This window comes from Mizuhopecten yessoensis, unplaced genomic scaffold, assembly GCF_002113885.1.
Source record: "Mizuhopecten yessoensis strain PY_sf001 unplaced genomic scaffold, ASM211388v2 scaffold716099, whole genome shotgun sequence".
Lineage (NCBI taxonomy): Eukaryota > Metazoa > Mollusca > Bivalvia > Pectinida > Pectinidae > Mizuhopecten > Mizuhopecten yessoensis.
In genome coordinates this window covers 129,408-141,580 of record NW_018479947.1, presented here as the reverse complement: position 1 = coordinate 141,580, position 12,173 = coordinate 129,408, and the positions used below count along the sequence as shown (strand labels likewise).

The following is a 12,173-nucleotide window of genomic DNA, read 5'->3' as shown; positions in this document are numbered from 1 at the left end:
AATTTCTAAATTTAAGAAAGTATAGACATAAAGATAAGCGTATATATGTAGGTAGAGTATAGAAAACATACGTAAAAAATCAAGTTTATACAAGCATTCCTCAATTTACACCAACCACGATTGTTATCGCAGATCGTTCGTCCATCGTGCACACAAATGTTCGCAAGCAATGATCGTCCAACTTTTTATTGTTCGCACATCGTGCACACATCGTTCACACACCGTGTACACATCTTGCACACATCGTTCACACACCGTGTACACATCGTGCGCACACCGCACATCGTGTAACGTTGTGCGATCCCACAACTGTAGTTAACTATGGCATATAAATCACGGCGCCAACGTACAATAACAAAGTCGTAACACAAAGTCAATAAGACCAGGAGCTGCGAAAACAACAAACTGGATCAATATTAAGAAACTACACATGTAATCTTCACAAAACGTTGTTATGAGTAGCGAAATAACATCATGAACTCCAAAATTCGTAGCTTTCAGGAGCCGGGGAGACAACAAACTAAAAGAAGAACAAAGGAATCCCACGCACTGTCGAATTCAGAAGCTGGGGATCAGCGAAAAAGAAAAAAACCCGGAGTCATTGTCAACACTGAAAAGAATAAAACCTATGATATGTACATGTACTTTTTATATGCTAGTACTATCGTAATAACATAATGTTTCGTAAAGGGCCGATACCTTTTTCACGTTTATGATCTAACACGTACTTGTTTGACACCAGATAGAGGACGAATCAACTGCAATATCGCAATATTTTTACAAATATCTGGTAAGTTTCAGCCTCATTGCAAGTCTTTTGTTTGTTATTATCTTGGTACTTTTGCATGTGTCGCCTCGTCGATATCATGTTCTCCACGAAACCATTGCAGTTCTTCGTCTCCTGACTGTAAAGGTACAGCCTCCTCAAGATCATTAAATGAGGTAGACATTACAGAATCAGTCAAATTCACTGGATTTTCCCCCCAAGTAATCAGCTCGTGTGACACTTGTGGTTGTTGTGTAGATGAAGCTTCCCCGCGCACACGAGTTTCACACATGTCTCCATACCATCGGTCAATGTTCGAATCTAATAATGATCCACCTTCAGCTTCGGTCAGAGATGTACCACCCACTGCTCCTCTCAGAGATGTACCGCCTTCTGCTCCTGTCAAAGGTAAACCACTTGCAGCTTCGGTCAGAGATGTACCGCCTTCTGCTCCTCTCAGAGATGTACAACCTACTGCTTCTGCCAAAGGTAAACCACTTCCAGCTTCAGTTAGAGGTGAACCACTCACTGCTCCTGCACCAGGCGAATAAGAAGAAATACTCTCTTGTATATTGCATAATATTTTCATGACGCTGGTTTCGTCGTTTCCCTCTGTCGATTCAAAATGTTCATTTTCAAGTGCTTTTTTGACAAAAGTTTCATGGTCTGTTTCGCTTTCTGCAATTTTCATGACACATGTTTCTTCATTTTGATTTTCCAGACACTGCAAATCGTAAACAAAGCAATATTAAATAATTGGGATACTTTAACAAATCAGATGATATTTACACACTACACCAACGGCTGAATTTCTTGTTGGTTTTTTGTTGTTGTTTATTTTTTATTTTTTTTTATAAATTGTTTTTATGTATATTAAAACGACAAGGAAATGTAAAGGTACTTCATAAGGATGAACATCTTGCAATTGACTTGGTCGGCATTTGCAGTAAGTAAACAACTGATCTGGTCTGACTCTCAAGTAAGTATAAACGACCTATGTGGTCTACATAGTACTTATACTCAACACTGCACTGCCGTTTTCCCTATACTGTATACAATAATCTCCCAGTGACTTCCGTTTCAGTTGGACTAGTACACTTTCACTGACAAGATAGCTCAATCAGTTACAGCGATAGCATACCAATCTGAAGTTCAGTACATGCCCAAACACATACAAGAGTCACTGTGTGTTAGTTCTCCCTGGTAAGGTACATGTCATTCCTCTCTTCTCAATATGTCAGGTGAAATAAGTTAATAATTCGTTAATTTATATTCCAATATCGAACCAATTCCATAGGCACAGCCAGCAAATTGAAAGAAACCACAAATCAGAGTCACATACATTTTTAAACCTCCATGTGAAACAAAGCTTTATGTTAATCATGTTCAAAATATTCAAAATAACGTCCACGAGACCTGGGAGTGAGAGGCGAGGAAGACAATATGAATGCAAGTGTGTTTGTTATTTTTAGTGTATGTGTGTCGAGTTGTACATTTGTGTATTGTGTTCTATATATTACCATCACCCAACGGCATGAGTCTATTTCGTTTTACAATACCTAGGTGCTAGTGAGGCAGAAAATCTCAGTCATCTTGCAGCCGAAAATGAGTTCTCTTCGTAAGATTGAACCCTAGATGTCAGCTTGTGTGTATAAACATAGCGGGATGAAAGAGATTTTCTTTATACCAATTATCCAATTTGTACACATGTTTCACACTCCAAAACATTTGATGTTTTATTTTAAAATTCTGATTTTGCTGTTGATTCTCTGCAATGACAAACAAACTAACCCAGGCTCAGTTGATTCTCTAAATAACAACTTAAGTGCATTTTATCATAATATTACAATATGTCATGTAAATGCTTGTTCTCTAAGAAACAAGACCGATGTTATTGAAAGCGAATTCTCAGATATTGATATAATATGTTTAACTGAAACTAATTTAAATAAAAATATTGCTGATACTGATATACTCTTAGACAGCCACAAAATTATATTTAGGAAAGACAAAGAAACACATAGGGGTGGAGGAGTGGTAGTTTATGTAAAAGATTATCTGTATGCTAAAAGAAAAAATACTTTTAAAATAGTTAAAATCTATGAAAAAACTTTCTTAGTTGGATGCATATATAGACCACCGATTCCTTTGGTAGATTACTGCAATATTTTTGATAATATGTTAGAAAAAGTTATTGATTTAAATACAGACTTGATACTTATAGGCGATATTAATCAAGATATGCTTAACCTTACTGCAAACTTTAGACTTTCAAGAATAATGGCCAAATGCGATTAAAAAATCACATACATGAACCAACTAGGGCAACTACAAGCTCATCCACTAGTATTGATGTCATTATGTCAAATAACTGTAATATAGTCAAAAATGTTGAAGTAAATGCACCCTTCTGTAGTGATCACTGTCCAACTAGAGCAGATATAACATATAAAACTCTGCAACAAAAATGTTATAAAAAAATGTATTGTATTACAAGATTGCAGATTTTGTGAGAGCAAATGTGTTTCTATTATCTATTGACTGGGATGACAAATTATCCCTGTTACATGTAGAAAATTTGAATGAATATCTCACACAAGAAATACATGAATGCATAGATAAATCTGTACCCCATAAAACCATAACTGTAAGACCGAATGACAAATCCTGGTTTAACAATGACATCAGACTTAAAATTAGACAACACAAAAAAGCTTAACAAAACAATACTGAGATAGTATGGAGTACATTTAGGCATTTATGAAATGAGGTCATTACGCTAGGCAAAACAGCAAAGGAAACATATCTTGAAAAACTCCAAAATTCGCTTTCTTATAAATCTACTCCTAAAGACAAAGGTTGGAAAATTGCAATAAACATCAACAATAAAAGTAATGATAACTTATCCTGTAGAGAAAGCTGAAGTACTGAACAAATATTTTGCGACTATCTCAACTTCAAATAAAACAGATGATGATGTTACACCACTAACTGAATTTCCACCATTTACCTTTTGGTATCAGAGATCAGCTCAATTTAATAAATACCAATAAATCAGCAGGTCCAGATAATATTTCCCCCTAATTTGTAAAGGGTATAACTGAATCGCTAGTTAAACCCTTATTAATATTATTTAATAAATCAATAGAGTCGAATTGTCTCCCTTACATCTGGAAATGTACTACTGTTGTCCCTATATATAAAGGTAAAGGTCAAAAGTGTGATCCAACTAACTATAGAAACAATCTCTTTTACTCCAATATTTATAAAAATGTTGGAAAAAATCATTTTTAAATACTTATATAATTATCTGTCTTTAAATGATATAATTTCAAAAAATCAATCAGGTTTCTTTCCTAAAGACTATATAGTTAATCAACTTATGTCACTGTATAATACTATAGTAAGTCAGCAGGATGAAGGAAATGAAATAAGGCTAGTTATTTTGTGATATAATGCATTTGACAGGGTGTGGCATAGAGGATTAATACATAAATTGGAGAAATATGGAATTAAGAATAATATGTATGGGTGGTTCGATAAATATATCAGAGATAGAAAACAAAGAGTAATATATGATGGTTTCCACTCTACTTGGCAAATGTTGAAAGCTGGGGTACCTCAGGACTCGGTCCTAGGACCAAACGTATTTCTTTTCTAGATGTAATTTAAAATTATTTGCTGATGATACTTCATTATAAATAATAATAGACAATAATTACTGGTCTAAGAAAAGGGACTAGCCATTGTATAGTATGTAAAGAAATAGAGTGGGAAAGTTTACAGAATAGGAGGGATAAACATAAACACATCTTCTTCTTTAAAATAGCAAACAAAATAACCCAAAATTATCTACATGAAATTATTCAACCATGTATATTAAACCCAGAAGAAAATACACACAATCTTAGGCACTCAATAATTTTCAATGTGCCTCTTCCTAGAACCACGCTATATGCTAATAGGTTTTTTTCCCAGCATGATGAACATATGGAACAGTGCCGATAATAACTTTACTAATATTACTAATCATATTACTTTTAAAAGTGAAATACAAAAGGCAATTGTAGGGGACACAGAACAAAATGTATGTACTCTGGTTCACGAAAAAACTAATATATTAATGTGTCGATTAAGAAATGGTGCTAGTCAACTTACCATTTCGTCCTCTCTACACAGATGAACGACAAACTCCTATGCAGGATCTTATATTAAATGATGTTGATTTCCATAATACAATATTTTAAAATCCTATTCTAAATGGTAACACTAATAATACTGATTTACAGGACAACCAATTGATGGAGTGCATTAATGCTACAAGACGGTTCAAATAGATTAAATTAAGTTAAATATACAAGCTGTTTGTGGTTGATGTATTGTTTGTATTCTGTAAGATCAATTCATTATTTATGTTGATATTGAATAATTTATATATATATTTATATACAATATACCAAGGTTGATTGATCACCGGGCAACAAATGTCCAGGGGCTTTATGTGGTCATTACACTTAAGGTACGATGGAGTAATGTAAATCAATAGAATAGTTATAATTTATTTAATTATTGAAAAACTAATGATTTATTATGAAATACCAAAATGCCATATATTTGTATCCTTTGAACTAGTGTACTTTGTTATCATATGTAATGCCCAACTGCACATAATTTAAAACAAATATAAACTACATTAAATAAACCAACAAACCTATGTCAGTAGAAACATATGTGGTGTTGGAGTGTAAGAGTGTGTGTGCGAGACTTTCTTGTGTTCTTATATATTTAGTTAAGGTTTCTTTTTGTGTTTTCTTTTTCTTCTGTTTTCTTTTAGTTCATTTTTTATTTGATTTTCCAACTCATCTCAAGACTATCTACTTCAAATAAGTCCTGGTACATTTTTTTTATCAGCATACATGCATGTATCAGTTTTGCTTTATTTCATGTTGCCGAAGCAAAATGTTAGTGGCTCCAGGTCAAGACGTATATCCATATATATGATTCGATTTGGAATACTGTGTATATCCATAACGGTATATTTAATTTGTTTTGGCAAATATTTTACAACTATATTAAAAATCAATATAGCAAAGTTTGTAATTTCATGTAAGTCCATGTATCACATGAAATAACGTAATTTTGTAGAAACATGAAAATATTCATCCAGTCTAATTATTGTATATTACCTCGCAATAAATGTACCCAAATGTCATGAGATGAGTTGAAATATAATGTATGTATGTAAATATTGTATTCGATGTCTGCAACTATCATAAGTATGCTGGAAGCCATGGAGAGAGCGTATATAGGCAAAGCATGTTGCTCAATCCTTTTGTTTAATCATTAAAATATATTTGAAATGAAATGAAGTTCAGAGCTTTTTACACTCAGAGCACTCATGTAGATTGTGTTTTTATCTTAACCTTTTTTCATAAAAGTCCTTCAAGATACTGTTTTCTTTATAGCATTGATTTATCAAAGCTATGGTCATGCCAGATAAAAAAAAAACTGTAATCAATAGATAACTAAGTCACAGTTTTCTCAGTGGAACCGAGATCCTTAAGTTAATTTACAACTTACTTGTTCTGGTATGACATTTAATGCTGACTTCCCTTTTGTCCATGACGACTGTGCGACAAAACACAAGCAACACCTGTTCTGATAAGTATTGTGCCGGATGGGCGCTGCCTGCGGTATTGCATTCAAGTCTAACCCCTTAAACGAGCCAAGGATAGTCGTGACCAATTCCTCATTGCATTTTTTCTATAAAATCAAAATAAGTGTTATTGTGCCTTTCTGTATTTACCTATAGAAATAACATAGCATGCAACATGTTAATTTAGTTTAAATTTGGGCTTTAGGAATTTTCGGAAAATCTTGTGCCAGGTTTATACTATAGAGAAATAATTGTGATGAACATCACCTCAAACATTTACTCAAATTGAACACTTTTAAGCTAAACATATTGGACCTTTTGCTCCTATCATCAACTGATTATCCCATTCACCCCCAAAGTAGCATGTGAATCTTACCAAAATCAAAGACTGGTTTAAATATATATACGGATGAATGAGTTAAATTCGTCTTGATCGTGATTTAACTCCTGTTATAGTGCTAAGTAAATTGTTGACGGACGCATGTGAAATGTTACACAATATACTCACAGCGATGTCCTCTTCGGTGTCATCCGGCCAATATTCTCGTGCTCTTTGTTCCAGATAATTCTAAATCAGAGACGGATTTCAGTTTTGAATGAAGACATATTATTAGTGATGCGACAATATAATTCCATTAACTGTAAGTATTTGTGGCGTTTTCTGATCTATAAGTATGTGGTATCCCAGAAAGATGAACGCAACACCCCGGGGGGGTTGCAAATATAGAACTGAACTGCATCATGCAGCTGTTTCGTCCCTCAAGGACTTATCGGCGATGCTAGGAGCCGAAACGTTTTAAATCCAAATTACTCTAAACCACTTTTCAAACAGAAGCGGAAATGTGTAAAAGCCTATTGATATTTACTTTTTTTTATCATTTTCAAAGCTGCAGAGAAATTATTATCGTATGCTTCACTTTAATGTTGTATTATTGCACACAATGTGTATACACAATGATGTCTCGAAGTTTCTGAAAATACAGCACTCTTAAATCTTTCCGCCAAGAAACATTCGGCGCTCATCGTTTCTCTCAGTACACTTTTTTTTCTTGACTCTAATCGTGAGTAAGCCTAATACGTGTTGGTTATACTATATAAATTACTACGCACTCTTAATCTTGAAAGTATGGATACTTTCTTTTGATGTGAACATTATCAGCCATTCTAACATAATCAGCCATTCTTCAGCAAGGTAAACCGAACCAATATAGACAAACTGTCAGCTTTCATTCATCATCTCGATGTAAATACTATCATAGTGAAAGGACTTATGGGTCATTTTCGGCCTCATAAAAAAAAATATTTCAACTTGTATTTATTTACTATTTTCTATTTTAAACATCATACTGGTTAATTTGGGCTATCTTTCTTGGTGCAGATGTTTTTCAACGCACATGCGTAGATGCCCTACCAATAGTTGGTATGCAAAAATAGCCAAAATATGTTGTTTTGGACAGTTAGCATGCAGAATTGAACGCCTCCGCATATGACAAACAAACATTCCTTTCTACGAATGAACACTGGTATGACAGTTTTTAGGAATGTAAAATATTTATTTGTTTGGCACATGCGCAGGATTTCAAAATTTGAAAAGTGATCAGTTAATTTCCTTCAAAATGGCGAATTGTCAACCAAATAGAACACAACAGACGATATTCACGCATTTTATTATGAAAATACATGTTTTTGTCTCTCTTTGTAATGCCATATCTCCTAAACAAGTTTTCGAATGAATTTGAAACTTTATATTTGCGAACTTGCGATTACCCTTAACGCCCATAGTCATTTCATCGAACATTAACACTGCTTATTATTTTTTCATATTATTCCCGACAACTGATTGGCCAGAAGTGCATTACGTGTCCACCGATAAAAACCGATATTGACTTGGAGCGCGTGATTTTTGTTGAAAGACTGGGTGTTTCTAAATATAGAATTATGACTTGCCTCCAAACAATGCACCGTCTCACTTCCGAAGCATTTTTTTTTCAGATTGCTTACATTTCTGTTTTGTAAAATAATAAAACAATTGTAGCCTTTAACTTCGGTCAATACCTGGATTTATCGACCTCAGCCAAAGGCTATAATTGAATACTATTTTCCTCCAACGTCGCAGCTGTACTCTTACGAACTTTTAGGAAATATAACTGTAACTGATTAAGTGAAACATAAATAATTTAGATAGCCTATGCATCCGCCTACGTTTATATACCAACCCTACCAAAAACAAATCATGTCATCATACCTAGTATCTGCTTGAAAATAAGGAATCGTTAGCTATTCGAAATAATAATTAACAGTACTTACCCAGCATGGTTTCATGTCGTAATATATGAAGGAAATCTTAATTTGTCAAGGCATATATGTCAGACTATTGATAAATTCCTTACTTTGTATTTGGATTTACAAAATATTTTATCATTTACATTGGAGGTTACATCAGCTCATCGTGATATATATAGATAGGGATTAGATAGGCAGAGACTGATTATCTTTCTTTACAGATAAACTTTTATTTAAGGCACATCTTTTTCACATTTATTAACCTTTCAGTAAACACCAAATTGATTAGTTTAAAAAGTATATGTTTTATTTATAAATCCATTATATCTCACGTATGACGTAATCTAAATGCATAAGAGGTAAAAGATACGAAAATGGCGTTTCTGTGCCGTCTGGGAATAACGATGTAATTTTGTGATTTACAATCTGTTTTCTTCCGCACGATGGAATGGAGTCTTTTCATTATCTGAAATGAGAAAAAACCAAAATAACTTGTCACAGTAATTTTAATAACCACCACAGTTCTTAATAGGCCAGGAAATACACTAGAAAACATTGACTTGGATGGTCATAGGTTGGTTTCAAGGCAAACTAAATCAAAGACAGTATAGACCATTAAAGAAATCGAAAAGCCAAGATTACATATTTTGTATGTATTTTTACCCTTGCCAAGTAACTACAGGGGCTTTTCCGATCTCCATATTGCAGACCTTAAATGAGGGAAATGGAAGCAAACATACATATTGAAGGAAACTTGAGTTGTATTACGATGTGTATTTGAAGGTGGCAGAAAGTGTATATCTTCTTATTTATAAAGCATTACAATGTTAAATTGAAGGCAACAGACCGATAGGGTTTTCTATATAAAAGACCATAATCAATCCAGCGTTAGCAAAATAATTAGCAACGCAAGAAAAATGACATGGCAGAAGTCTGATTATTTAATGAGAAGGATAAATGTGAAGACATCATCTATTGACCTTACCTCAAAGTTTTAGATGTATTTTTTTTCTAAATCGTTTTAAGATTAAAATTCAAGTTCTGAAATCATCTAACTCTTTTCGACTTCATGACTTTTATAAACAAGTCATTAAGATGCTTTTTGGAAGTTTTTAATCTATTTACTGGTTCCGTTTGTACAAGGGCCGTTGCATCTTTTCAAATCATAAACTACAGAAGCAAGTACATTGGTGTAATAGTTTTTTACGAGCATTACATATCTTATGTCAGATACACATACCTGATGAAATAGGTACACTGTACATACAGTATAGAGACCTATGATTAAACCAATCAACAAAATGGAAATTGGAACCAGGTCTGAGATAGAGGTGTCTGCTCCGGTAAGTATTGATAACAAAATATACAATGAGGCGAATAATGTGACAATGCCTAAAGGCAGAAGCCCGATAAAAAACATGAGCGTGGGACCAAAAACAAACACGGCGTATCGTTAAAGAAGGAAGTGGTCATTGGCCTCCTCCATTATCTTTCGGTAGCACTCTTGGGATTCCTGTAATGGGACAAAAAATCTGCTAGAAATGCAAAATAAGGAGGTTTACATTTTAACACATTTTAGGCCGATGGGGAGAGCCAAACAAAGGAAATATTTACGGCACAATATGGTGATTTCGTCCACTTAAGACTTTTCAGTCATACTAAACTCTTCTGTTTCGTATCAAAGTATGAAACTATATATTGGAGAAAATATATTAATTTAACAACGTTTTAGTAATAATTATTAATAAGAAATGATGCAATAACAATTATGTTTTCAGAATTGCTACGTGTATAAATTATTCTTGAAATTACATAAGAATTGTTTCACCATACCTCCACTGACCATGAAAACAACGTATTCGTTTCGAATTGAGATAGGTCTGTAAGTTCATAGCTAGAGCTGCAACACTGTCTAAGTGATTTTGATGTTGGTTGTTTCCGTAGAATCTCTAGGCCATTTAAATTCTGTGAGAGAGGAACATCAGCTAAAATAGAAATAAAAAGCACGCCGTTAAGCAGTGAAGAAAACGATGTTTTAACCTATTCCTTGCAAACATACTCAACCTACTTGGATACTTTATGGCAGGGCAGCAGTATCAACCTTTAAATTATGGTTATTTATTTCTTAGATAGACTTTAACCGGATTCAATGATGTCCGTCTATACTTTGTTGCATTCATGACTTTTGTAGGATTTTGAGTTTCATGTGCAGAGATCGTAAAATGTAATCCTCGTAAAACGAAGAAAGATTTATTTTATTTACATTCTTCTTCATTTTCATATAGGTTGTTACATATTACATGTACCAGGATTAGCTATTACGAAATTGAATGTTGGTTGTATATCACCAACGTTAGCTATGACAACATTCAATGATGGTCTGTATTACCGAAATTAGCTGTTATAAGATTAAATCATTGACTTCCGGTTTGAAGAGAATGGACGTATTTTGAAGTGACCGACGCCTGAGAGGATCCTTCATCATATTAAACATTAATATGAAGACGCAGTGAGCCCGAAACTGACCTTTCTAACATTCAAGTATGTGATATATATACACTGAAGAATATATAAGCGTTACAGTGTTCTATGACCTTTTTCTGAACATTTTAATTGTCGGACCTACACCTACTACAAAGCCGCCATATTGTTTACCATAATAACAATGCAAGCCCTACCCGACAAAGTGAGAGAAAGTGTAGCGGTCATTGCAGATATAACGGACCAAAGCTTAATTACTGAGGTTGTGGGTCAATTGATGAAAAATTCTTTATTTAAAACTACTCTCATGGCCACCCTCGGTATCACAAACTTAGAGGCCAAGATCGATGCCCTCGAACGTCGTGTAGAAGAGGGTGAACAGGAAGGTGAAAACACCACCTCACTTATCGTGGAGGCGTGCAATAACCAACTGGGAGTAATGGTAACATCAGCTGACATCAGTAATTCCCATCGGGTTGGCCCGAAATCCCCTACCTACCCAAGGGACATAATAGTACGCTTTATATCTTATGCCACCCGGGCTGAGGTGTACGATGGCCGATTTCAATTATTTGGTATACAATCTGACCAATCCCCACATAAGGACTCATTTGCTGACGTAGTGCGCTCCAAGCCTCCCTTCTACTTAAATGAAGCTCTCACAAAACAACGAGCAGCTGTGTATGCTAAAGCTAGATACCTGAGATCTATCGGAACATTTTCTGGGACATGGACCCAAGATGGCAAAATCATTGTGCGAAACAGATCTGGTGGCAAAACTTCTGTAACAAGACTGTCAGAGCTTGCCAACTACCCCGACCCGCCGTCTAAACCACGCAAAGTAACACCCGAGATATCCACTAAATCAGTCCATCCCTCCAGTCATGGAACCCCAATACGTGCAACAGCCCACTCCTGGACCCCGGGTAATAAAAGTGGACATCGTCAGTCAGCTTCTACACAGTCCGGTAACACATCTACTGGACA

The 12,173-nt window shown here is 34.6% G+C and overlaps 1 protein-coding gene across 4 annotated transcripts in view; it reads right to left on the bottom strand.

Annotated features, from left to right (window-relative positions):
* Nucleotides 1-243: 243 nt before the first annotated feature.
* LOC110441694 overlaps nucleotides 244-12,173 on the bottom strand; it is a 22,728-nt gene continuing 10,798 nt past the window's right edge. For 2 of the 4 annotated variants that reach the window (XM_021484912.1, XM_021484911.1), the window contains exons 4-10: nucleotides 10,539-10,690; nucleotides 9,946-10,218; nucleotides 9,076-9,171; nucleotides 8,730-8,765; nucleotides 6,931-6,990; nucleotides 6,347-6,529; nucleotides 244-1,490 (exon numbers count right to left, since the gene is read on the bottom strand). In XM_021484912.1, the coding sequence (XP_021340587.1) occupies nucleotides 828-1,490; nucleotides 6,347-6,529; nucleotides 6,931-6,990; nucleotides 8,730-8,765; nucleotides 9,076-9,171; nucleotides 9,946-10,125 (1,218 nt within the window). In that variant the 5' untranslated portion in view covers nucleotides 10,126-10,218; nucleotides 10,539-10,690 and the 3' untranslated portion in view covers nucleotides 244-827. Of the gene's footprint in view, nucleotides 1,491-6,346; nucleotides 6,530-6,930; nucleotides 6,991-8,729; nucleotides 8,766-9,075; nucleotides 10,219-10,538; nucleotides 10,817-12,173 lie in introns of those variants that run through there. The other 2 variants (XM_021484913.1, XM_021484914.1) reach the window with 2 other exon arrangements.